This window comes from Haemorhous mexicanus, chromosome 2 (assembly GCF_027477595.1).
Source record: "Haemorhous mexicanus isolate bHaeMex1 chromosome 2, bHaeMex1.pri, whole genome shotgun sequence".
Taxonomy (NCBI): domain Eukaryota; kingdom Metazoa; phylum Chordata; class Aves; order Passeriformes; family Fringillidae; genus Haemorhous; species Haemorhous mexicanus.
Genome location: NC_082342.1, coordinates 114,445,318 through 114,472,151, shown reverse-complemented (window position 1 = coordinate 114,472,151; position 26,834 = coordinate 114,445,318). Strand labels below are relative to the sequence as shown.

General features: G+C 53.2%; 1 protein-coding gene across 7 annotated transcripts in view; it reads left to right on the top strand.

The window, feature by feature from the left end:
- BCOR (BCL6 corepressor) overlaps positions 1 to 26,834 on the top strand; it is an 82,110-nt gene that overhangs the window by 26,049 nt on the left and 29,227 nt on the right. For 6 of the 7 annotated variants that reach the window (XM_059839980.1, XM_059839982.1, XM_059839981.1 and 3 more), the window contains 5 exons: positions 16,791 to 16,921; positions 18,425 to 18,503; positions 19,417 to 22,245; positions 22,940 to 22,993; positions 23,466 to 23,649. In XM_059839980.1, coding sequence (XP_059695963.1) covers positions 16,836 to 16,921; positions 18,425 to 18,503; positions 19,417 to 22,245; positions 22,940 to 22,993; positions 23,466 to 23,649 — 3,232 coding nt within the window. In that variant the 5' untranslated portion in view covers positions 16,791 to 16,835. The remainder of the gene's footprint in view (positions 1 to 16,790; positions 16,922 to 18,424; positions 18,504 to 19,416; positions 22,246 to 22,939; positions 22,994 to 23,465; positions 23,650 to 26,834) is intronic. The other variant, XM_059839983.1, reaches the window with a different exon arrangement.

The following is a 26,834-nucleotide window of genomic DNA, read 5'->3' as shown; positions in this document are numbered from 1 at the left end:
CCCGCCGGGTTGCCTTCGCGCGCCGGGGTTGCAGTTTATCCCTGGTGCAGTTCTTTGAATTGCTGTCACAAATAGGTGACTCAGAGTTAATTAGGAAGTATGCACCGGATCAATGGGCTGCACAGCTCATTAGTTATTCCCCAGCCTTTTGCAGCGTTGGACCTCCGGCTCCTCGCCCCGTATACCTCTTTAATACCCAACCTGGAAGGCTGGCAGGGCCCAGGGAGTACTTCGGGTGAGGGGGGCCGGGTGCGAAGGGGCGTGATGAATACGGATATTGAAGCTTCCAGGGTGGGAGGTTGCATATGGACGAGTGACCGGGACCCCTACTGCTCCCCCTAGTTCCTCCTGCCCCCGCTATCAAACCTGCCGTCACGCACGGGCGTGGTGGGCCCTCGCCCTCCCCGAGATCGGAGGGACGAGCCCGAAATGTTACCAAAAACAAACAGACAGACACACAAAAAAAAAAAAAGAAAAAGGGGAAAAAAAGTGTGTGTGTTTATTGGAGCGTACGTTGAGAGAGCAGACAAAATCTCATTTGTCAGGCATGAAGGTGGGCTGTGTGGAAGGCTATAAATATACCGGGGAGGATTGTATCGCGGTCACTTTTCTGTTCTTCGCCATTTCTAAGGTGAGTGGCAGAGGCTGAGGACCGGGCAGGGGCTTCTCCTGGTATTGTTTGTCCGTCTGTGATAGATCGGTCTAGACAGCCGCTCAGGCTCCCTGCGAGCTCAGGAACCGGAGCCTGAAAGGGAGAGTGGGGGAGACGGAAAAGGTCACCGCGATATTTTTTCTTTTTTTTCCTCCCTCTTTTCTTCCTTCCTTTTTTTTTTTTTTTTTTTTTTTTTTTTTGTGTTGGTGGTGATGGTTGTTAACCCTTCACGCCAGAGGGGATCGTGGCTAGCTATCCCGGCCTGGAAGGATGCGGCAGCGCAGCAGCGATCGCAGTGATGCTGTCGGAGCTGGGGGGGGGGGACCGGGTAGCGCGCCTCCGGGCCCCGGCGCTGCCCCGTCCATCTAATGGCTTTATACGAGATGTTTCCCACAACAGGAAAAGAGTTCACGAGGCGAGTGCCAGATGATGTCGTTCCCAGGAGTTTCCTCTCTGGAAACTCCGAGGAGCGCTTGGAGTCGGAGTCAGGCAGCCCCAGGGCCGGGGCAGCCGCCGCAGCCCCTCGGGCTCGGGGGTGTCGGGGCGTCCCCAGGGCTCTCCGCCCCTCGCCGCCCTGCCGTGCCCCTCCTCTTCCCGCGGGCCGCGCTGGAAATCCCGAGATGGAGGTTCCGGCCCGCGGGGGGAGCGAGTTTCCGTGGCCGCCTTCAGGTTCCGTCAGCTTCTCCCCCGGCAGCTCGGTGCCCTTCGCCCCATGGGCCACAGCTGTGCTCACAGCGTGGGGCAGCCCTCGGCTCGTGTCGGTGCAGGCAGGAGCCGGGCGTACCTGCCTCGGGCTGTTTGGAAGCCCACGGGAGCGAGCACACCTCGTGGAACGCAAGGGCAGGTGGAGAGCGGGGTCTGCCTTGCAGCTTGGGTGGGTCGGGGGTTGTTTGCAGCTCCTCCGTGCGTGTGTGCTTCCTTTTGTGCTTGAGACGTCCTCGGTGGATGAGATGCGATCCTGGCGTGCAAGCCTGGGCGGTACAGATTAAAAGCAGTTAAGGCTTTAGAGCGATAGATAAAAGCTGGTTTTGTTGGATTCGCCTGCAGCGCAGACCATTCCCATCCCTCTTTGTCTGAGCTCTGGTTCCGGGCGCTACAGCCTTATTGGAAATGCTCCCGAGCAGTCCACGCAGCCAGGGCAGCAGGCAGCTCAGCGCTTATTTACACGTCACATCTAAATACATCTCTAATTAGATAGAAGCAGCGCCGGAAATGGCAGATTTGTTGCATATCTAATAGAGACCAGTGCAAACAGACTCAGCAGGGTTTCCCTCTCTTTTCCCCCCACAAAAAACCCCCCCACCATCAAGACCAAGCCAGTAATCTGAGCGCGAACAGAAATGACTTCTACCATTTGAGTGCATTATGAACGACATTGGCGAATGTCTCTAATATTTAAAGCAATACTTGGGATGTGTGAGCTGAATGCCCAAATATGGACTGGGTCTTGAAACAATACTGGTGCCTTGGCTTTATTCCTGTGCTGGTGGACAATCCAGGCTCCGTGTCACACACTGTATTTGCCTTTACCAGAATGTGCCAAGAGCTGCAGCTTCTCAATCAGTTCAAAATTGTCATTCCCTCTTCCCTCCTCTTCCTTCACCCCATGATAATACACTTTTTTTGAAGAATGATGAGGAAGCCAAGGTCCCCTAACAGTGACTGAGCTGCAGAGGTGCCTGTACAGTCCATGCAAGCAAACTTTCTGGATCTGTGCAGCTGCGAGAGTGCACAAAGTTGTTGACATGTTTTCATGTCTCCGTTTGTGGAGAAAATGGACCCAGGTCACCACGGCCCAAAATAATGAGCGTGGCACATACCAAAGTAGTTTTGGCAATGTATGGCTGTCATTTACAAGGTCTCTCAACTTTGACCGATGAGTGGCCCCTGCAAAGACAGGCAGAGGGCCTGCTGCAGTTCAGGTCGTAGCTAAGCAGCCACGTTGCTCTCAGATTAAATATGGCTTGGAGTAATTCGGTGCTTAGTGTGGAGGACAAGTGATCTCCGATTTCTGCATGTCTCAACAGAGGTCTGTGCTCTTGCTGGGACCCTGCAGCACAGTTGGGTTGCACAGGTGATGTGCGACACGCTGTCTTTCCCCTGAACACTGCAATACATCACATTTTAGTGTGGACTTAAAGCAGCATGAAGCCAAGTTTAATACTTCCTCCTTAGGCTGGTGTTGCTTTAGAAATAATTGATGGCTAGAGCGGGCCTGCTCCCCTCTTTCTTGGTTTTGCAGTAACCGGAACAGTGGCATGGAGAGCCGGGCTTGCCCCTTTGGAATACGCCGAGCAGCGCTCGCTGGCTGCATCGCGTGTGCGTGCCGGAGGGAACGCGGAGGCCCGGGCTGCAGGCAGGGGGAGTTCCCCTGGCTGTGAGCAGATCCCGTTAATCCTCTGGCCTTTCAGGGAACCGGCTTACAGCAGTCGCTGCTCCGGAGCGACCTTTCCCTCCGACCTGACCTGCTCAGGTCCCCGGGCTGCGGCGGGCAGGGCGGTCTCTGCCAGGAGAGCATCCTTCCTCGGGTTTCTCCGGAGCAGTATGCCAGTGCTCCAGCAGAATGAGGTGGGGACGGAAAGGAGGAGGCCAAGAACTCCTTGCAAATGTGGCTTTAGGAAAGTTCTGCTGCTTTCCAGCAGGGAATTCATTTTTCCTTGTTTGCTGGACAGCAGTTCTTGGCTGAGGGGAGATTTTTTTCCCCTCCTCTCTTCCACTGCTGGAAAAGTTAGCGAGTGAGAGCATCACTCTGTACCTGCCTGCCTGTTTTCCAGAATTGTTGTCTGAATTATCTGGGACTCTTCCCTCACTCTTTGCACCCCAAAACTACCTCATGAGCTGATAGAATGGGTGCCATGTGATTAGACATGCAAGGAGGTCCGCTTGGAGAAGATCCTGACAGCATGAAATATAATTTGTGGTCTGAAAGACAGTTTCCAGTATAATCTCATTATGCACCACAGACTCCCGGTGTTATTTTGTAGAAGGCGGACAATGATCAATTTACATTGACCTAGGGCTGGGTGAGCTTTTAGATGGTAATTGCCATATTGATTTGCATGCAAAAAGAAGACCTGCTAAAATTAAAGACCGGAAGCTAAATTAAACTAAATTTATTGTCTAGGTGCAAACTAAAAGACTTGTTAAAATCTAGGATAGACTTGGAAAGCTATGAAGTTGAGAGAAACACGATTCTCACCCTGATAACTCTGTAAAATGAATCTACATGATGGGACAAGGGGCTGCAAAGCGCCCATTGTGAGTGGAGGCACACAAGCTGGGGCTGTTCCGTGTAAGCCCTGGCTCCCTAAACAATCTGAGAATAAAATATCTCCTCTGTCCAATGAAAATCTCGGTCTGAATGTTGGGATTGTCGTGCTAAGGAAAACAAAGCTTTATTTGGATAAGACAATTAAAGTGGAAAGCGCAGAATCCACCAGCCACACTGGGAACAGCTCGTATAAAGAGCTAAGTGTGTTCAGTAGAGCACGGGGGAAAGGGGAGGCTCGGGGCTGTTCTCCGTGGCCAAGCCTGCATCAGGAAAGCCTGTCATTGTGCTTCCTCTGCCTGCTTCTTGGAGAGTCCCCAGCCTTGGTGCTCTCCTTTCTGTGGCTCCTGCTGCCCTTGGAGTTATCTCCCACATCCAGGAGCTGCAGCAGCTTGGTGCTGTGGTGGACTCCTTCCCTGTGCACCTCTAGACGGCCCATGGTGGGTTGCAGTCTGCCAGCTCATTCTTTCTCAGAGCGTGGTTTGCTTTTCGTTTTCATCTGGAGGAGCTCTTGGTCTTACCCCAGTACCTCCCCTGGGGGCCTTGTATGCCTTTCAGTATTTGAATATTACAAAACATTTGGGCCTGTAGCGTCAGTTACAAAAGTGAGAATTCCACATGCACTGGAGTATTGGAGTAGCTGGCACTTGGCACAGCTGACAGCAGAGGGAAGTACACCTGTACTTGCACAGAGAACAAGAGACTCCATGCTTGGGGCAGCTTGATTGGTGTCCTTGTCAGGTGAACAGGTGCTGTGGGGCTGCCTGTCCCTCACCCACCGCTGTGTTTCCTCTGTGTTCTCCTGGGGTGGGGTGGCATTGCATCTGGGAGTGTCCTCGAGGGGCGAGAGAGATTTGTGGGGCTGGTTTAGTCATGGTTTGAGTATGGCATTTGTGTATGGTGACAGGTAGGGACAGAGAAGTGAAATCAAAGCTGGAGGGGCGTATTCTCAGCTCTCCTTGAAATTCACAGAGAACTTGTTAATGGCACAAGAAGGGATGGGCTGAGCTCCTCTTTCTAAGTGTAAATTCCCTCCCTGAGCCGAACTTTCTCCATGTGAAAGCTCCTGGCTATGGAGAGATCCTGCAGGGATCTCTGATCCTCGGGCAATCCCCTTTGCTCCCACGCCCTGGTGTGCTGGGTTGTGCTTTAAGCTTCTCCAACTTGCCCAGAGCAGTAGGAGGCTGAGCTGGATGTTGAGGAAAGCCCTTCCCACAGGCTGCAGTCCCCCAGGCTCACCTTGCTCTGGCCTGGTCGTACTCCCCCGTACAGTGTTTTCCTTTCCTCCTGTTTCAGTAGTCAAGCACAAAGTGGATTAGCAAAGCCCCGTGCAGAATTAAGCAGCCCGGTGTGAAGTTATGCAGAGCTCTGAGGACTGGCCTGCCTTCCCCTGCAGACCTCCTGTGCTGTGCCGTGCTGTGCCATGCCAGGGCAGCCCAGGAGCAGGGTGGATGCTTTGCAGGGTCTCCAGGCCTTGCTGGGCAAGGAGAGAAATACCTCTGGCTAAAGTTGGGAGCAGCAGGGGAAGCTGGAACAGTACTTGTGCAAGCAGGAAGTGATCTCCCGGGGTAAACGTTTTAATGGAAGTGTAACCTGGCATTGCACAAAACCCCAACCCGGGCTGCCAGCTGGGGAGGATGCAGGGCTGGAGGAGACACGTGGGAGGCTGTGCCGTGCTGTGCCAGGGCACCCACAGCCTAGCCCTGTGTGCCGTGCTGGAGGCGGCTGTGGCGAGGCCTGCCCTGAGCAGGTGGCTGAAGGTTGTCTTATTTTAGCTACAGAAGTATCTCTCTAGATCCATTACTGCGAGATCTCGTTTGCAATAAACTATACTGGCTCCCCTCTTTATACAAATTGCTGGTATGAAAGAAAACCCAGCCTATATGCATGGAGGCAGGCATGAGCTAGTGAGATCAGGTTTCCTACTGAGCTCCCAGAGGAGAAGTCAGCATTTGATTGAAGCTACACTTGGTTCTTGGTTCCCAGGGGACAGCAGCCCTGAAACACGAGAGCCCTCCCTCCTTTTTCCCCCTCTTCTCTCTCTTCTTCCTCTAAAAGCCTTTGTGCTGAAAGAGCCTCAGTAGGCACGAATCGCCTGTCTCTCACAAGACTGTGTTGCAGCCTTTGCTGACATTGTTCTGTTAGCAGTGGTTTTTACCAGGCCAGCAGATTTCTAGCTAGGTATAGGCAATGAATGGTCGATGATACTGACCTATGAATATGTACTGGTGTCTTTGGGTGGTGAATCTGATTCGGAAGTCGACTGGAGACTTACCACATTAGTGTGAAGCACCATACCTGCCAGGGTAGTACTGCCCTTTGGCAGGAGTTAGGCCGAGATGGAGACATGCTTCCAATAAAGTCAGCTATTTTTCCTTACTGGCGGTGTCTCCCAGGCTGCATGTAGGTACATAGAAAGTGTTATTTCAGCTCCTGGGGCCTCATAAAGAGTTTGTGTGGGACACAAATTTCAGAGAAAGTTGCCGTGTCTCTGTTTTCCCTTAAAAGATGTGCAATTTGGGTAATGCCAGCACTCAGAATGGGCAAGGAAAGGTTTCCTCGAACAGATTTATTTTCCCCATGCTTCTGTAAAGTAAATTCCATGTCTCCTCCAACTTTGCTGCTGATGTAAAAATAAGTAAGGGCAGGGAAGGAGCTATGAGGATTTACACTCAAATTCCAGCTGTGCCCAGCAAAAGGTCCTCTGAGAGTGTGTGCAGCGCACTCCTTTGCTTCCAGGTGGTTGTATCATGAACGAAGCTGGAGTCGTGCTTTAGGTTACTGGCATTTTGCTTTTCTTGTTTTTTTTTTTTTTTTTTTTTTCTCCTTACGGTGGATAGGAGAAGGTGGAAGTGCGTCTTTGCTGCCTGGCTGAGCGGAGCGGCCGGGGCCGCCGCGGGTTGCGGGGTCACCGCCCCGGGCAGGGGTGGCGGAGGGGCCCCTCGGCGGGAGGTTCGCTGCCCCAGCAGGTCGGACGCTGCCGGCGGCGGCCCAGTGCGAGGCAGCCGGGCAGGGATCGGGGGAAGCCCGGCTTTCCCGGGGAAGGGCTGCTCGGAGGCGCGCCGCGCCGCGGGGGCGAGCTCGCCGTGTGCCGCGGGGCGCTGCGCAGCTGCAGGCGCGGCTTTCCCCGCTACAGCGGGGTTCCCCCTCGCCTTTCCCAAAAGCCAGACCGAGAGCGGAGCTCAACTTGTGATTGTGCAGGCGTTTCGTCGGGCGTGAGTGCTGACTGGAAACCCCTGTATGCTGTGGGGGAGAGCCCCGCGGCGCTTGGCACCCACCGACATCGGGTTGGCGGAGCAGCACCCCGCAGCCGCGGCCCGGCCCGCAGCACCCCCCGGGCAGCGCGGCTCCGCCCGGCCAACCTCCGGGAACGAGCACGTTTCTGGCCCCGGGGCGGGGGAGGTGGGTAGAGGGTGTTCCTTGTTTCGAGTAAACCAGCTGCAGTAGTTGATGGTAAAGCAATGAAGGCAGACACAATGCTGCTGTTGTTGGTTTGATCTCTAACTGGGGATTGTTAGTCTGGATTTAACTCTGAGGCGGGGGGGCGGGGGTTTTGGTGGGGGGGAAGGCGAAGGCTGTTTACAGCCAGTGCAAATAATGTGACAGCTGTTGGAGCGCGAAAAGCCCGCGCCTCGCTGGCACTCGCACACAAAAGCTCTCGCTGCGGCCGGAGTGGCCCCGGGGCCGCCCCGCCGCTCCCGGAGGCACCGCCCGGCGCTGCGGGGCCGGTGGGGCGCGCCGGGGCCCGGCGGCATCCCGGGCGGCGGCGGCGGGGCGCCCAGCCGCGCTCCCCTGCCGCCCGCCGCGACGCTTAGGCAAACGCCGCTGGGCCGGGAGAAGCGTTCCGCCCCCTCCCCTCGGCCCCTCTTTCCGCCTCCGCTTGATTTACAAGCGCAAGGAGGCAGCTGGAGGAGCGGCCGGCTCCGTGCCCGGCCCCGGCGCTGGGAAATCCCTCCTGGCGGCAGGTTTGCGCCGGCCCTGGTGACTTTGCGGGAGCGGCGGGCGCGGTGTCCCGGCAGCCCCGTAGTCGGAGAGGGCAGCCCGGCTGAGAGCTCGACCGGGCCGGGGCACGGTGCGGTGGCTGGCAGCGCGTTTCCCTCACAAACACGTGTTGGCAGAGAAGTTGCCGCTTGGAGATGGCAGCGTACGACCCCTGATAACCTGGATGTGCAGGGATCCCTGGAGTAGGTCTTCAGTGAAAAAATCCTCGTGCGTAAATTTCCCGAGTGGCTATTTTCTGCTCAAAGCCTCTGCATCTAAGGCCCTCGGTGTGTCTTCTGAGCGTAGGATATGAAATGCTCTCTGTTCTTGAAGTTTGCTCCAGTACCCAGAGTGATCTCCTGGCCCTTTCAGAAGAGCCTCTGGAAAGTCGAGGAAACTTGGAGAACTGGGTTCCAGCCTATATTTGTAACTGACATAATTTCGCTACCTACGAGAACCGCTGTGTTTTATATAGTAAGTGACCTCCACTTACTATTGTCTTTTTGACGAGGCGTCTCTGGGGTGGAAAGCAGGTAAGAAGGGGAGATGCTTATTTCCCCCCTCACCCCCCTTTTAGTCGTTTTGGTCGATGGGTTGTCTTTATCTATTTCTCTCCAGTCAATCTATTATGGTTTTTTTTTCTCTTTTGGCCTTGACTGTCCCCTTGGTCCTTTATGGATTACACTGTGCTATTAGTGGCAAAAGTACACCAGTAGTCATTCAACAATTTTAGCATCAATTCCTATAAACTGGTGTTTTATATGACATGTGCCATTTTTCTGCAAGAATACTGCTTGCGAAACTAGTTTCGCCTTGGAGCAAAGGCGGAAAGATAAACAAGCCTGCATAGCCAAAACACTTGCATAGCCAAAACACTGGCAATTGCTGCCTCCTTCCAAATCTTTTAAAGTCACGGAGCAGTATTTTAAGGATTATGCTGCTGCCTCTGAGGAGGGAATGTCGGCGGCGTTAAAAAAAAAAAAAAGAAAAAAAGAAGCTAATGCAAATTAGAGAAAAATAATTTTCTTTCAGCGATATGCAATGTATTAGTCACTTGTTATCATGCTTAGAGGCAGACCTCATTTGCGCGTCTGCCAACTCGTTCACATCTGCTCAGAGCTGTTCAGGGCATTTTAACCTTGGCGGTGTCGTGTCGTAGTCCCACGGATCAAGAACGAGTAATTAAAGCTCTAAGCAGCAGCAAAAAATTCATAGCCGCCCATCTGCATCGCAGTTGATTCGCTGCTTTGTTTCGGTGCGGAGCGCGGGGATGCGAAGGCAGGGCCGGTGGCGGCCTGCACGCTGCCTCCTCCACCGGGGCACCGCCGCTACGGGCAACTTTTTGTCCTTTTTATTTCCTTTTTCTTTTTTTTTTAATTTGTAATTTTTGTATTTTTTTCACCTGGTTTTGTTTCCTTTTTTTTTTTCCCCGGTGCCTTCCGCACGCCGAGTAGGGCGGTGTTTGGCGTTGGCTGTGCCCACCCTGGACTGGCGTTTCCTCTGAAGGTGGAGAAGGTGGTGATGTGAGGTCGGGACACGTTGCAGAGACGTTTAGTCGAGGTGCTCGTAATGCAGCTTTCGTAACTGAGGGCTCGCCAGCGCTTTCCAGAAGTGCTCGGGAAAGCGGTTCCCATTAAAGAGAAACGTTAGCGCCATAAACCCGACATAAACTTTGGGGCGAGGCTAATTCTTATGCATTGTTTAGCAGAAACCAGGCTGTTTATTTGTTTGTTGTTGGGAGGAGGAGGAGGGAATTAAAAAAAAAAAAAAGGGGAAACCCCCCAACTTCCCAAGCACTTTTTCTTGCATGTAGTCGCCGAAGGTCCCCGTGCCCCGGCCCTGGCCCTGGCGTGGCTGTGCAGACAAAGCCCTGCGGGAAGCGAGAGGCTTCCATGCTGGCCGCGCTAGGTAAAACGAGAGACGAAGGCACCTAAGTTTAATATTTGCCTCTTGTGCGCGGCCATTTGCTGCATGAGGCGCGGAGCCGACGTCCCCCGGCGGGGCTGCGGGGCTGGGGAGCGGAGTGGGGGGTTGGGGGAGCGGAGGGAGCCGCTCCCCATCCATCAGCCCCGCGAAGCTGTTGCTCCGTAAATGAGGGAACCACAGGCCCTGTCAGCCGCAGTTATGCAAAATGAAGTCGTCCGTGATCAATATCTCCCAACGTCCCCGACGGATGTGTGGGGGGGGCCGCCCCCGCCCAGCGTGCCGCGGCGGCTCCGCGCTGGGGAGCGGTGTGCCGGGGTGGCCGGAGGGAAACCAAGGGCGTACGGCCCATTAATCACTCCACCCCCCGGGGGTGCGGCGGGGGCTGGGGGAAGGAAACGGGGGCCGTGCTCCGGTATTTCTGCGAGGATAACGTTGCGGAAGTGAGCGCAGGCCTTCGCCCAACTCTCTCAGGAGCGCTGGGACTTCTGTATTCAATGTGGGGGGGGGGGGGGGGGGTTTCCCCCTACCCTGCCTCCTAAGTTTCCCGAGCTATTGGGGGCAGGGGAGTGCTCGCCGGAGCCCGGCTAATAGCGAGCCCGTGGCGCTGCGCTCTCCCAGCCTCCCGCGGACAAACAATGGGGGACGAGCGGGGGGAAGGGGCTGGCTCGGTGGTATTTTTCCTTTTTTCCCCTTCCTCCCCCCCCCACTTTTTGCTTTTTCCGTTCTATCCCTCTCCTGGAAAGCAAAAGCCATAGGGAATAAAGGCAACAATGAAGGGTTCCCGGGATGCCGATTGCGCGGCGGGTTAATGGGCTGGTGGGGCGCAGGCCTGCGCTTTTCCTTCCCTGCGCCGGGAATGCGGCCTTAAATTACCTGAAATGCACATTTCTGCCTGGCTCGCGGTGCGTGGGTGTGTGTGCTTGCGTGTGTGTATGTGTCCCTCTCTCCCACTGCTGCCGCTGCTCCGCCTGCGCAGCCCGGGCTCGGCTGCTGCCTGTTGTCTCTGGCAGCGGCAGCGGAAACCTCGCTCCCGTGCGCGCGCGCGGTGTGTCTGTGTGTGAGTGTGCGTGTCTGTGTGTGTGTGTGTGTGTGTGTGTGTGTGTGTGTGTGTGTCTGTGTGTGTGTGTGTGACTAAAATGGCGCGGCCGGACTGGGTAGGGAGATGCCGCGGCGGGTGGGCGACGGAAGAGAGCGCGGGCTTTCTCCGTGGGCCCCCGCGCAGACGGGGGCCCGGGGGTTCCTGCGGCTGAGCCGGTTTGTGGCTCCCTCTTCCGCCACCGCCTCCTCTAGTAGTAGCCCGGTTTCCCGGCACTGCCGGAGCGGCAGCAGGAATCCCCCGGCCCCCCCCCCGGAGCGCACGTCCCGCCCGGCCACCGCGGCGAGAGCCTGGGGGACAGAGGCATCGCCCGCGCCGAGGGAGGGACGGGGGGCCCTGGGGTGGGCGCCGTAGCGGCGGTGTGGGGCTGCCAGTGCGGCGGACGGGGACGGTGTTTCCCGCGAATCTCTGGGAAATCCTTCATGCGGTGATGCCTCAAAGTTGGGTACCAGCCGCCTCGCCTCCCCACTCTGTGTATGTGTGTGAGCCTTTGCAGCCTCTATATCGCACCCCCACGATGTGGTTTAACCGGGGGGAGGGGGGGGGATGACGTGAGTGCCCCCGCCATACGAATGTCCCGTAGCCTTTAGGTATGGGCATCGCGGTGTGCGGAGGCAGCCTTGGTCGCCCGAGGCAGCTTTGGCCTAGAGGACCGTGTGCCTGGGCGTCCGGGTCTTCCCCCGGGGCTCCGCGGCAGGCAGCGCCGTGTGGGCTCGAGGGGAAGGCAGCCAGGGTTATTTGAAGGATCGCCAGCCATTTTAACTTTCCCTCATTGGCCTCCTCCCCCGCCCCCTTCCCCAGTTCCTAGGCTTATCATTAATTGAAAACTTTTTTTCCTCCCCGCTTTTGGCTGCCGCCGGCAGCTGAGAGCGATGCAATGATTCGCCTCGCAGCATATGGGAAAGGGGAACGCGCCGCTGCCGCTCCGGCGCAGCGCCTGTCTGTGCGGGGTCCAAGGCGTGACAGGCGGCGCGGGGGGGCGCGGGGCCGCCGCTCCCTCGGGCCGCCTGTGCCGGGGGGGGCTGACCCCGCCGGAGCCCCGCCGCACTGGGGGTGTCTCCGTGGGGCCGGACCGGAGCCGAGCGCAGAGCGGCGGGCGGCCCGGGGCGGCGGTGCCCGGGGAGGGGAGGATGCCCCGCCGGCGCTGGTGCGGGCGCTGGCGCTGGCGCTGGCTCGGCAGCCCCGGGTGCCCCCAGTCGGCTCCGCCGTGCCGTGTTTACACGGCAGAAAGTGTCGGTCGCTGTTCGACACGTGATGGTGTGGGAGCCGCGGGAGGGGGGGAACACGGGGGACACGGGAACGATGGGGGGTGGCTGCGCTAAGAGCCTTAAAATAGTGGCCGACCCCCTCGTGCTGCCTGCACGCTGCCTAAACCGAGATGCACTACTGTCGTGCATGACTGTATATGTATTTTAAATCGGTTTAGCGATCTTGCTGGCGCATTGTGCTTAGCTTTATGGTTAAATGAAATGCCACACGTCCCGGGTAAAGGTCAAACTTCTTCTCTAATCCGCGGATCCGTGCGGCGGCTACTTAGTCTGCAGCTTCCTCCTCTGGTTTACAAAAAGTGTCACTAGCGGTGATGTCGTGTAGAGATTGCATATAAAACCCCTACAGTATATTTTAGTTTTTTATACATATATATATAAAAAGCGCAGCCAAGCCTATTCTTTTAACACTTGTCTAATATTAGATCGCTGGCTGCTGCCAGAGCTTTATACGGCGCATTGTAAACGGTGCAGCAATACGGTGTCTCTGAAGTCTCCTTTCTAGCCGTGGCACAGGTCGTTGTTCCTATAAGTCGTAAATATATAAGTCGGAGGTACAAGATAAACGAGGTACCTAAACACATTCATAAGCATCAGCCCGTATTTAAGCTTATAAATACCGTGCGAGCGCTGCCCTTTAAATCAAGCTCCAGATGAACGGGGCTGAGGGCTAATCGAAGTAGATCACTACGAGTCCCCGATTGCTTTTCACTTCTTTCTCAGGGATTTTCACAAATCTAGAAATGATCCTTCCAGTGGCCTGGAACCGGGCGGCGACGGGGCGGGGGGTAAAAGGGGCCCCGGGGGGGGGGGGTGATGTGGGGGAGGGCTCAGAGGCCGGTAATTTATTGCATCGCTTTTAATATCCTAAAGGCTGGGTTGTTTGCCGAAGCTCCCCGCGCTCCGTCGATGCCATCGGCTCTCGCAGAGGTTTTTTTAAACCCCTCGCAGCCCTCCCCGCCGGCTGCCGCTGCTGCTGCCGGCTCCGTGGCTTGTGCAGTGGAAACTGGCAGGCTGCCAGGCGGAGCTCGGAGGTGGAAAAGAGTAAAGGCGCCAAAAGGGAACTCGTGCGCCGCTGCAATTCTCCTCCCGACCCGCTTCCTGGCTTGCTGCAGCCGCCGGCCCCGCCGGGCTTCCTCCGGGAGCCCCCCCGCCCCAATCCCCTCCGCCCCTCCACGCCCCTCGCTGAGACTTTCACCTCGCAAACTCGCCGGCAGGCACCCCGGGGTCATGGGGGTGGAGAGGGAGGGGGAAGAGCAGGCTGCCCTGTCCCGGGTGGCGCTGCCATCGCCTCCTCTTTCCCCCGGAGGCACGGAGAAGTGGAGTCTTCCTCTTCCTCCTTCTCCCCCTCCCCGCGGGCATCGGGTTTTTCTCGTTTCCACGCCAGCAGCGTGTTAACAAAACTTTGCTGCTGCTGGCGTCAATGGCTGCCAAAAGTCTGTTGACGTTGAGAGGGAGACCCAAACGTTTCCCTTTTTAATCAGCTGCCCGAGCAGTGCGGTGTGTGCCTGTGCCTGCCTCTGCGGCGCGGGGCCGGCGGGGCGCGGGCAGCGCGGGAGGTGGGTGGGTGTTCCCGGCGCGGCTCGGCACGGCACGGCTCGGCTCGGCACGCCGGGGCCCCGCTCGGCAGCACGCCGGGAGGCAGGTTAGTGCTTGCAGGCGCTTTTCACAACTGGTTTCACACGGCGGCATCGCTGCGGAACCGCGTGTGCGTTGCGCGTCTCACTCTCTTCCACCCCCCCCACCCCGCGCCTCCCTCCCTCTCTTCCTCCCTTCCTCCCTCCCTCCTCCGTGCATCACCGTCTATATTTAGCCGCAAATGGCTTTATCGGCCAGACACCTCCCGGAGGAAATGCCGTGCGCGCTCCGGCTGCCGAGCCCCGCTCCGCGCCCCGCAGCGCAGCGGGGGCGGCCGGGGGGGCTGCGGCGCCCTGGGGCGCGCTGACGGTGGCCCGGTGGGTGACAGGGGGAGGGAGGGAGGGAGAGACGTGTCCTCGGTTTCCTCCGTGCGCTAGGGCGCTCAGCCCGCCGTCGGGGTTGCATAACGGGACCGGCTGCGCCCACCCCCGCGGAAGCTGGGTATATAAATAGGTGCGGTGCCCCCCACTGTACCCCCCCGTCCCCGCGGCGCAGAGCGCTTGTGGCGCTGCCGGTGTTTGGCCGAACCTCCGTGAGCCGGTATCCCCCGACAGGCAGCTGCTTGTGGGGAGGGAGAGGAGGGGGGAGGGACAGGGTGTGCGAAGAGTTAAAAGTCTGCTGCTTGTTGCAATGAAATTATGGCTGGCAGTGGCGCCGCTGCTCGTTCAGCAGACCTCCACTTTTAAACAGTTCACAAGAAGTTCATCAGGGCGGCGATGATTATAACTGCACACACGCGCGCACCCGGGGCGCACAGCGAGAAGGGGTGGCTTTGGGGAAGGGACTGGCAGCCCTCGGGGTTGCGGGCTCTGACCTGCCTGGTGGCCCTGGGACATCCCACCACGTCCCTGCGACCGGGCGGGTTTTGTCCTTGCTCGGCTGGTGGTGGCTGTGGGACATGGGGCCTCCAGATTACCCGCTTTTGGCTGGGGAAGATCTCACTCCCCCCATGCAACTTCAGCATTTCACTATCTGCACGTGTCAGGGGATTGATGGGCTTTAGTTCAGGCACCTCGCCTTATCTTAATGATACATTTCCAGCGAGGAAAGCAGGCGGGCGCAGGCAGCCCCTCTGAGGAGCCTGGCCCCAAAGGGAAGTGGGGCACAGGGAGCGGGACTGTGCCGTCGAGGGCCTTCCCTGCGCCGGTGTCTGTCCCTTGCAGATGAGGCAGAGCACGGGGTGGCTACTAACCTTACGTAAAACCCTAAATCACTCTCTCCATGCTGCTGCTGCCTCTATTGAAAACATTACGAGCGGCGCATCTGGAAACCAGTAAATCTGTCCAGAAAACGTCTTTCCAGTGAAATAACTCCTTTTGAATGATAGCGCGGTAACTAACCTCCGTGGATTTTTGTTTCCTCGCGGCGATTTGTGCGGACTTCATTAGGAAAAGCTAACCATAGTGGAGAAAGGAGGGTCAACGCGCCGTTTCATTAATATACATTTGTTCCAGACGTGGAGTTTTGCACAAAAGGCCTCTCTGAGGGGAGAAAAAAGTGTTGGGGAACAAGGCTTTCCTGCCGTTTCAGTTCTTAAACCTCTCTGAACGTGTGTGAAGTATTGTGTTAAAGGCCCAATCTGGGCTTCTTCCCTATTAAATGCCAAAGTGATCATTTGCATATTTTGTAGCCTGACAAAGGAAATGAGTTTGCTGGGGAAGCATGGATGCTTTGGGAGACGTTAGGCATTAAACTCCCAGTGGTCAATCGCCCGTTACTGGCTTGTGTGTATGTAAAAGGAGTATCATGCCTCCTGCTTAAAGGCTTCTATTTTTGTGAGAGAGGAAGAGCTGAGGGATATCCTGTGCATTAAAGGCTCCCCCTACTTATTAACCCAGCATTTAGCAGCAGGATGCAGGCTGAAGCTCAGTCAAAAGAAACGACTCAACCTCCGAAGAGCAATTAAAATCTTGCACTGGAATAAATCATGCGCCGCGATAATCCTGTTAATAAAACGCAGCTTGTCCTGACACTTTGCTCATGCAGCAAACTAGAATTTAATGCGAGCGGAGGTGGCATTAGGCAAGGTAGAGGGGAGGAAAAGCCTTTCCCTCTCTGCCACTGGACGTGAAAATGTGGTTACCTTTCACCTGCCTCTGTGGCTGCACACAGCGCCGATCCTCTTGGACTGCTAACACTTCTCCAGTGAGCCCGCTAATGATTTCTTTCCCTGGAGTGAGCAGGCATCATTGAATTACTGAAAGCACTCGCAGCAGCAGCAGCAGCAGCAGCAGCAGCAGCAGCAGCAGCACAGCAGCTCCAATGCAGAAGCCGCCAGGGCTCCTCGCTTAATCAAATCAAGGGGTGGGGAGCTCGCCAACCCACTTACTATTTTTAACCCCTTTCTCCAAGTTAGTCATGTGCAGATGCTAAAAGGGAGGGTTTTATTTAGATGCCTTCTGTAGCAGCGTCTCTTCAGTTTTAAGTCCTCGTGTAAAAACCTTATCAGCAATCAGCGTAGCTAATACACGCGGTATGTGGTTGTTCTTGCCATGCTCTCCTGCTCCTGTGTGATCCTAATGCAGGGCTTTTGTGAGTTCCTGTGGGTTGTTTAAATGTCCCCCCAGGCTCACGGGTCTCCCTCCTTGGTTCAGTCTATGTGAGATGAAGATTTGGGTACTGGTGTGTACTTGGCCGGCTGAGTCATTTCTTGTGGAAATGAAATGCTGTGGAGAAACTTTTTATTTGTCGATAGTCTGGAATGATTCTTAATTTTCTGGATGTGCGCTGGGGAAAAGATCCATCTCCTCTGACCTATAAATGCCCTCAATTTGCTCCTTTATTGCCGGGTATCTCCCTTAGCGGTTAACGTAGGCAGCTCACTCCCCGCACCAATCCTGCATTCATTATTAATTACCCGGAGGGAGGCTGGCTGCTCCGCCGTGATGTTTGCACTTCCTCCTAGACAAATCTGCTCAACTTTTTTTTTCTTTTTTCTTCTTCTTTTCTTTTTCTTAATAGAATATAAAACCTCGAAGAAAAGCGTTGCTTTTTTAAGAAGACGTCATGCTTTCTGCAACTCCCCTGTATGGCAACGTTCATAGCTGGATGAGCAATGAGAGGGTCCGCATGTGTGGAATTAATGAAGACAGGTAAATATTTAAGCTTCTGGCAAGTTAAACCACACTGTAATTCTGCAGAGCGAGGTCTCAGAGTTTGCTCACTTCCCTAATACTGGAGCAGAAAGCTGCCACCTTGAATCGAGATCAGCCCAGCTTGGAGGGAGGGCAGAGGGAGAGCAAAGGGAGAGAGTCAAGACATGCCTGAGAGCAGTAGAGCAGATGCTGATTTACTACAGAACAGGCAACCTGGGTCAGTGAAGTGGGGACGCACCCAAAGCAACGTTTGAATGTGCTTTTACAATTAATTAATTGTTTTGCATTTGTGAAGGGGAGTTAAACCAAATAGTGCACGTTTGCTTGTGGTGATTCTCTGCAGCAGAGGGGCTTGTGCCTGCAATTTGGTGTTCCCTGCCTTTGGACCAATGGCTTGTCATGTGAAATAGGGTCAGTAGTGTCTGTCTCCCACAAGTGAATTTCTCCTCCTCCCCACCTTTTTTCCTGCTGAATATAATTCAATTGATGATCAAAATTACAGTGTTCGATGGGATGACACAGGCACTGGCAGGTGTCCCCTTCCCTTAAATCCCAGCTCTTTAAAAAGCAAAATGATGCTGGACAGAAGCTGCAGATGCGCCTCCAGTTCTCTGTGCCAGTTTTGTGTGGTTTTAGTGCTTTTCTCTCTTCTCATTCTCTGTTCTCACTGTTGTGTGAAAAGCCTCCAAAAGCTGGTGGAAGTTTTTGGTCTTTGCAGGGAATACTATTTGCAAACATAAGCTGAAGGAAAACAGCCAAGCATCTCACTTTGCTTTCTCACCCTCCCTCCCCACTTTCCTCCCAGTTGTTCAGGGATAATAACTGTATGTGCTACTTGCAGGGAAGGTGAATATTTTAAAAACAAATGGATTAAAATCACATTTCTGCTTTATGGTGATGATATGCCTTTAAGCACTTCGATTGAAAGGAGTTCTTTTGGGTAATGCTGAAACTTTCCTTCTGCTGCATGTCAGTGATTTTTATCCCTGGGATTTGAAATTTGGCACTAAGGTATATTCTTTACTGGTGATTTCTGTGATAACAAGTCCCAGAGCTGCAACACTGGTATGGCACAGATGTGCAGCTCCCTCTTAGCATGGAAGAGCTGATGTTCATATGATATTAGTGTGTGTGTTTTAATTTTATCCTCAGCAGTGTTTATGGATGGTATATGAGCAGAGTATGTTTAAAATGCAACATTCTCCCCCTGGAAAAAGGAAAGGGCAAGGAGCAAAAGAGAAGACCTTGACAAAAACTGCTTGCTTTGGGAGAGGCTGCTCTGAGATGTACTTGGTGTGTTCTTGTTGTCAGAGTCCTTTATGCTTATTTTCAAATGGTCCTTGCTTTTCAAAGTAGTCAGCATGTATGGGCACAGAGAAGAATAAATATGTTATCTCATGGGACTTCTCTAGGGGAATCAAAATATGGAGGTGATATGATATTGTACTGATCCGAGATGCACAGGATGTTTTCATACAGTAAGCTTCTGTTTTTCAATAGGAAAATTCCCGTTAATGATGCTGATGCACCGAAAAGCAGACTGGAGTTGAGGGAGGAAAATCACCTGAATCACAGTGTGGTAAGAAGTTACAAGCTTCATGCTGCTGATCAATTTGTGCCTGTCTTCCCCACCATGACTGACTCCTACCCCTGGCTGTTATTACGTGGTCCATTTGGAGAAATGATTAAAACACCTTCCTGTTGCAGCCCTAGTGGGCTTGGGCACATTCAGGTTGTTTCTGTGAAACAGTGAAGTTGGGGCTTTGTTTATTTATCTTGTTAATCTCTTGATGCTTTGTGATATATGTTCTTGTATGACTTCAGATTCTTAGTTTTGCTGTTACGAATAATGCCATGCAGAATACCAGCATGTGTGACAAAAATAGTTCATGTAAGCATTAAGAACATCAGTGTTCCAGCAGAGTTGGTGGGGTTTTCCTTTCTTTGAGTCTACATGGGGAGCAGCAGGTGGGAAAGAAATTTGATGGCAGACCTTTCTTCATGCTGCATCCTCAGATGCCTTGCCCCATGAATCATTTGGCAGTGGCGAGCCCCAGAGCAGAGCTGTGGTGGAGGGAGAGGTCCTGGAGGAGGATGAGGATGAGGATGAGAGGCACTCAATCCTTCTCTTTTTGGTCTCCATGCTGCAGCCCACGTCCTCTTGCTCTGGGAGGGCTGGGACTGAAGAGCCAGTTGCACAGGAGCAGGGCCTCTGAGCATTGTCTCTGGGCCACTCCTGGCTGCTTGAGTCCTCACACCTTTGTTTGAATTTTGGATTTGGAGAGATTGGTGTTGATGTTTGTGGTGTAATACATATTACTCTGTAGTTCCTGTTCTCCCATTTTCCAGTGTAATCAGCCTCTGTACGTTTTCACAACAAACAGCATGTTTGCATTGTTACTGTTTCTCGTCCAAAATGCTGATCTATCTGTAGCTTGAATGGTAGTCGTGTTAGTGAGATGTGAAAGTAACGTGCTTCTTGTTCTGTAAAGGTGGATGCAACTACAGCACATCGCATTGACAGCCTTGCAGCTCTGAGTATGGACAGGTCTGGGCTCATGCGAGAAGGACTCAGAGTGCCCAGTAGCATTGTCTATTCCAGCTTGTGTGGACTTGGCTCGGAAAAATCGCGGGATGCTACGGGTTCGATAGCCAGCCTGGGATTTACTCCTGAAAGAAATCCAGAGATACAGTTTAAGTCCAATCCCCCCGAAGCGGTGGAAAGCGCAGCTGTCTCTGGAAAAGCCCCGAACGGCTTCAGCGCTATATACAAAACACCACCTGGAATACAAAAAAACTCTGTCCCGACAGGGGAGACACTGGGTTTGGACCGAGCTGCGGGTGACAGGCAGAGTCCCCTCGGTGTCAATGGTGCTAGTTACCTAAGGCTCCCCTGGGTGAACCCCTACATGGAGGGTGCAACGCCCACCATATACCCTTTCCTTGACTCACCAAATAAGTATTCGTTGAACATGTACAAGGCATTGCTACCTCAGCAGTCCACCTACAGCTTACCGCAGCACCTGGCTTACTCGCCCGTATGTACGAACGGTGAACGTTTTTTATACCTGCCTCCCTCCCACTACGTTGCCCCTCACATCCCTTCGTCGCTGGCGTCGCCCATGAGGCTCTCGACTGCTTCAGCTTCACCAGCAATCCCACCTTTGGTGCACTGTCCGGATAAGAGCTTGTCGTGGAAAATGGGTGTGAGCCCAGGCACCCCTGTGGACACGCACGCCTACCCTCACATCCAGAGCAGTAAGCAACCCCGGGTCCCCACTGCCAAGCCGGCCCCTGCCAACTTGCCAGGGGATCCCGCGCTCCTGCTGCCGCACTCGCCTCGGCCATCTCCCCGCCTCCCCCTGCCTGCCCAGGTCGGGGATGCCTATGCCGATTTCCACAAACATTTCCCCAGGATCACCACCTCTCCCTCCTCTGCTGTTACGCTCCCAAAGCCCTACGTGAACATCGGCAGCGAATTTCCACCTGCTCGCCTCTCCAATGGGAAGCTTCCCAAAGGCAGTGATGCTGGGGAGGCACCCCTCCCATCTGCCCCCCATGCACGGAAAGCTGGCCACGATCGGAAGGACAGCAGGTCCCCCCCACTCCTGGAAAAGCAGACCCCGACCAAAGACGTCACCGACAAACCGCTGGACTTGTCGGCGAAAGTGGTTGATGCGGAAACCGCTAGCAAGTCAGACCACAGTAAGAAAATTATGCCAACAGTGCTGGTGCATGGAAGGGCAGGAGGGGGGACACACTTGCCAGGCGGTGACATCGTTCAGAAAGAAACCATTTCTCCTGGGAACAGCTGCCCCATCTACAGGCCCGAAATTATCAGCACGGCGCCATCCTCCTGGATTGTTCCTGGTCCCAGCCCCAGTGAAGAGGCTGGGAAGAATGTCCAACTGAAAAACAAGGCACTGGACTGGGTTATGCCACAGCCACGGAGCTCCTCCTGCCCCAGGATGGGTGGCACAGAAGCAGTGGTTGGCAGTGTTTCAGGGACGGTGTCAGCAGGGGGGCGGCCGGCGTCAGCGTCACCAGCTCCCAATGCCAACGTGGATTGCGCCAAGACGGCCCGGAGCTCTGCAGAGAGCACCGCCTCGGTTATCCAGCACGTCGGGCAGCCTGTCGCCACCCCTGCGAAGCACAGCAGTAAGGTGGCCAAGTCCTGTGCTCAGGAAGCCAACTTCAAGGCGACCGAGACTGCCCTGGCCTCCAGCCCCATCTTCCTGCCGCCCAACGAGGCGTTTCGCTCGCCGCCTCTGCCCTACCCCAGGAGCTATCTCCCATATCCAGTGCCGGAGGGGATCGCCATCAGCCCTCTCACCCTCCACGGGAAAGGACATGTCTACCCTCACCCTGTCTTGCTGCCCAACGGCAGCCTCTACCCCACCCACCTGGCTCCCAAACCCGGCCTCCCTTACAGCCTGCCAGCCGGGAGGGGGGAGTTCATGACCTACCAGGATGCTCTGGGAGTGGGGATGGTGCACCCCATGCTGTTGCAGCATTCAACTCTGGAAATCAATAAGGAGGAGAAGACAGAACGGAGGTCACGGTCTCACGAGAGGGTCCGCTATGAGGACCCAGCTCTGCGGGGCCGATTGCCAGAGCTCCTGGAGAGCGGTGGGAAGATGCATTTCGAAATGCCCAGTGACAAGAGTGTGAAATTGCACCAGAACTCTGGCCATAGTAAAAACTCTGCAAAAAGCGACAAACACCTTTTCCCGGATCTTCTGCGAGACGAGCAGGAAGCTAAGAGCGAAGCAAACGTAACGAAAGCCAGCTTTGCCACAGAAAGCAGTAATCAGACTAATGACCCTACAAAGCACAAGGTAGAGCAGGCGTCTCAGCACAGAGATTTTATTGTAATGAGAGAGGAGTATGGAAGAAATAATGATGTTCACGAAACCTATAATTTCAAGCAAGCCCAGAGTTCATCAGTGTTCGGCTTAAGGAAAGAAGATTTATCTGTGAGCCAGCCTAAAGAGAGAGTGGCGGTCCAGCCTTCTCCTGTTTTCTTGGAAAGCGCGCACGAGAGCGATGCTCCAGCTCTGGCTTTTGGCAAGGTGCAGGAGGATGCGAAGCCATTCTGCATGGGGACTGCGCCGCCGAGCATCGATGCCAGCCAGACCTATACCAAAGACGGAGCCGACGATGTGGAGTCTGCTGATGGCAAAATCCTGAAACCCAAGCCGTCTAAACTGGCCAAGAGGATCGCAAACTCTGCCGGTTATGTAGGTGACCGATTCAAGTGTGTGACGACGGAGCTCTACGCCGACTCCAGCCAGCTCAGCCGCGAGCAGCGGGCGTTGCAGGTGAGTCGGAGCGGCCCAACAACCGCCGCGCTCTTTGTCGGTATTGATTTCTCTGTTGCAAGTCACAGTTGAGTTTTTAAAGTTGAGAGAAGCGACACAGGTGGGGAGACCAGAACATTTTTTTGTCGGGGCTTACTGGCCATAAGTGGTTTTAAATAGCAAAGTAAGTTTATTAATGAGAGTGAGGCAATGTAAAGAATATGTGTGGCTTATAGGTATGTATGGGCTAGCCAGCTTTAAAGGGCTTTTACTAAGATCTGATACAAATGTTAATGCACGTTAATGCAATGTTTGTGCAGTTTCAAGGGGAGTCGGACAGGCATGCATGTTACCTTGGCGCTGGCTGTAATGTCTGAGCTGGCCTGTGGTGCCAGCCAGCACAGAAACCCAGAAGTTTTGATTAGTATGCCAAACGTGCCATTGGATGGTGAGGAGTTGCAGTCATGCATTAGTGGGTCTCAGGCATCGTTGGTTCCAAGTGAGCGCCTAGGGAAGAGTAGGAGTGGTATTGAGGTTGATGCTGAGGGATGATAGACAGATATTGTGTAGGAATATTCTTAGGGTGTTTTACTTTTAATGAAGGGATGAGTTAAGCCAAATTGTTTTGCATTGTTAAGAAAAGAATTGGTTTATGCTTATAAAAATGGATGAAATTATCTAAATGATCCATTGAGTGCCCATTTTAATTACATAGATGGAAGGATTACAAGAGGACAGTATTTTATGTCTACCTGCTGCTTACTGTGAGGTCAGTTCTTCAAATTTTTATTACTAGACTCTTACATAAACCTTTGAGTTAAATTTCATTTCCAAATACACAAAGGGAAGTTTGTGGGCCATGGTCGTCTTTTATTCATTGTATGGTTTTGTGTTGTTGTTTTCTTTTTCCCTTTAAAATTTTATTTTATTTCTTGTTGTTTTTGTCTCTTTTTACCTCCAAAACGGAATGTTTTTGTTTTAATATATAATATACATTTATATATAATCTTTTATAAATATATATATATATCCTTATATATGAAAGAATTGTGTGGCTATTTGCTTATAAGATGCTAGAACACTGTTTTACAAGTCAGGTGTGTTAAAATCCTACCCTTAGCTGTTTATCTGAAACCCTGGTTTTGAGTAAATTTTTCTTTGGAAATGCTTTCATATAAGGTAAGGTAAATGAAGTAGTTTTTATTGCAAGACTTTTTTTTTTATATCAATTCTCTTTCTAGCGTGCAATGATGCGCTTCTCAGAGTTGGAGATGAAAGAGAGAGAAGGCCAAACAGCTACCAAAGACTCAGAGGTCTGCAGATTCAGCCAGGCAGATTGGGAAAACTTGAAAGGAAACAGTGAAAAGAAGCCAAAGTCTGTTGCTCTGGAAGATGCCATTGCTGACCAAAATGACAATGACAGATGTAAGCGAATTTAGATGGCTTTCTGAAGCGTGTATGTGTCTCTTTGCCGTGGCAGCTTGCAGCAAAGCATGCAAATCTTCGTGTTCTCGCTGTGCTGCTGGTGAAAGTCACTGCCCTCATCCTCTGCAGGTGCTGAGTTGCCCCGGCTGGTACCCTCTGTGCTTGTTTTGGGGCTTGCAAGTTTCTGGTTGCCATTGCACCTGCTTTTCAGGAGATAGTAGACTGTCTATCTCTGCCTTAGAGAGATCCTCCTTTTAACTGATGGGTGCTACATCAGCCAGTGAAAGCAAAGGTCCAAGGTTCTGTTTTAAATGCAGAAAGGAGATGGGGGAAGACAGGAAAGCGAGAAGGAGTTCAGCTTCCTGAAGTTGCAGTAGCACTGAGATATGCCAATATTGCAGTCTTCAAAGCAAGGTTGGAGGACAGAAGAGTGGACGGAAGTGGGGAGGGATGGGATCTGCCAGGCTTGTCCATGAAAGCTGGCTGTAACAACTCCAGATGATAAGAAGTTACTTTTCCTGGTGACCTCTGCTGCAGTGGCTGGGAGGTTTGTGAGGTACAGGTTCTTGCAGGCAGAGTCTGTGAAACTCCCTGTGGGGCTGTCTGCTCCCCCTAGGCTGTTACAGGGTGTCAGAGGACTATGGAAAATGCAACGTCCTGAAAGTAAGATAAAAATTAAAAAATGGTATTAGGGGATTTTTTACTATATTCAAGAAAGATCACTTCTTTTTTGTTTGTACTCTCAGTAAGCATATGGCTTCTGTCAGTTTCCACCTTTTCTTTGTTTTTGTGTTTTACCTAGGTATTTAAAGAATGGATCAGTTCCTTCTGTTGCTACTTTGTTTTGAACAGAAAAAAAGATCGGTGCTGAAAGCATTGCAAAACAAGGGGAATTGTACTGCAGACTGCACTGTGTGTGTGTGGCTGTGTAACTCAGTGGTTAAGTGTGCTCTTTGGTAGGTGGAGATTCATGAGTAGGGCTAGTAGAAAATTTCATTCAGGCAATTTAATAACTTGAATTATTGTTCTGGTCTTTGGTTAATGCTTTTGGCAGAGAGCATGCTGGTCAATCGTACTTGCTTGGTTACTCACCTAAATTCAAGTAACTGTGGCATTCCTATCGCTGAAACGACAGCCTCCACAAAAACTGGCATGGCAAAATAGCAAGGGAAAGTTTTAATTGTGGAAGTGGAGAGGGTAGCAGGGTGGGGAGAGGCAGGCTGAGCCTCTGGAAGCTGGGCAGCCTTTTCCTTCTCGAAGCTCTATCGAGGGTAGCTGCAGGGAGGAAGGCACAGCTGCCTTTGCAGTCCCTGTGCTAAAGCTGAGAGCTGGGCAGGCTGCTGCCCTGGCTGTCCCCTTTGCAAGCTTCCTTGCTCCTCGGGGATGCCCTGGTGATGTCCTCTGTTAAATCCCACCCTGGATGTGCAGCAAATCTAGAAGAGCAGCGGCAGCACCAGTCCTGCTTCCTGGTTCTGGCTGCAGAGTGGGTTCAGCAGAGGGGGATGATGTGCTGTGGAGTTGAGAGGGGGCACAGGGGATTAACAGAGGAAGGGAAGGCAGGCTTGCTTAGGGATGTGGGGCTGCATGTGGGGGGCTGGGGAGAGGATGAGTGTTAGAGCCTAATTGTATGCTGAAACTGCTCCCCCCATCCTTGCAAAAGGCTGATGATATGGTTTGTCTGTAAATTCACCATTTAGTGAGATCTCTGGCACTTGAATCTGCTGGCTAAAATTTGTTTGAGACTGTTAAATAGTTGTTGGAAGCAGGGAAAGTATGTTCAGTCTTATGTTAGTTCATTCCTCTCCTCTGCTAATTAGCTCTGACTTAACAGGCTATTTCAGACTTTGGCCAAATGTCTCAACTCCTAAAAGCACGGATCTGTTCTGCTGAGGGAGCTCCTTTTTTTGTACGCCCGCCTGGGCAGCAGCAAATACTTACCAGTACAGATTCAGGTCTCAGTAAAAGTTTTTTATCGTGGTGGTTCACCTCCTGCCCCTCGGGATAGCAGCTGATAAATCAGGAAGCCGAGTTTCACACCTCTTGAATGCCTCTACTGTGGTGGCTTGGGCTCTCTGTTGGGGCTTGAGCCACCAGCAGCCTCAATGCATCTCTCACTGAGCAAAGGGGTGATGAGCTCTGCCTTCCCTTCCCCTTCGGTGGGAGCCACGGCTGCTGATCTTTTGCCTTCCCTTTGCTGTCAATTTCTGACCACGCAGTTGGTGTGTTTGGCTTTAAAGCTCCTGAATGGGAATGAGCTGATGGTTTGCAGCCTCTCGCGTTTCCTTTCTGCCTCCTGTGAGCGATCTTGCTGCTTGAAAAGTTGTTTCCCTGTGTTTCATGTTTGTCTGGCACTAGCTTGAAAGTGAAACAGCCGTGCCTTTACCGGTGTGAGGAGGGAGTTTAGGAGTGAAACTGGCGGGCTGTTCTGCCCGCTCTGCCAGCACTTCACCTGCCTGATGTCGGCGGGGAAGAAGGAAACTGCATCCAAAACCGTGATTGTGGCACGGAGCCAGCTCCCAGGGCTCCCCTGCTGCCGCCTGGGCCGTGCTTGGCGCGGAGCTCCAGAGCCGATCGGCCCTGGCAGCTGCCTGCCCCCTTGGCTCCTCTAAACCTACCAGTGCAACAAAAGCCTAAATAACACAGGCAGGTGATGCTTACAGAGGCATTTCATGGGATGGAAACTGCTTTTTTTTTAGCTTGTCCTAGGACTTGCTGTTTTTCCTAGCACATGTATAGACTTTTTTGGAAGCACACGAAGGCACAATATCCGGTTCCTTAAACTTTCCCTCTGACTTGGCAGTGTGTGATTTTCTGTACTGGGAATCTCCTTAAGTTTGAGCATCGAGCCTCCTGGAGAAGGGTAAAAGAGGTGGGCTTTTGTTTTGTTTAGCTTTTTGTTTTGTCTTTTTTTTTTTTTTTTAGGCCCAATTTAAGGCAGGTAACCATGTTAGCTAATTAATGAGCAATTAAATCTGATCAGTAAATTAGAAGTGCTTCAGTTCTCTCCCATCTCGTCTAGGTTTTGCTGGGCATCTGAGACCGGGCATCTGAGAGCAGCCGCAAAGCTGCTTTGTTGCCAAGGTGACTTGTAAATGTTGCTGAGGCAATGCTACTCCAGTGCATTTTCATAGCACAAACATGACAAATTATGGGATGCATATGTCATGAGTCATAGGATTGTTCAG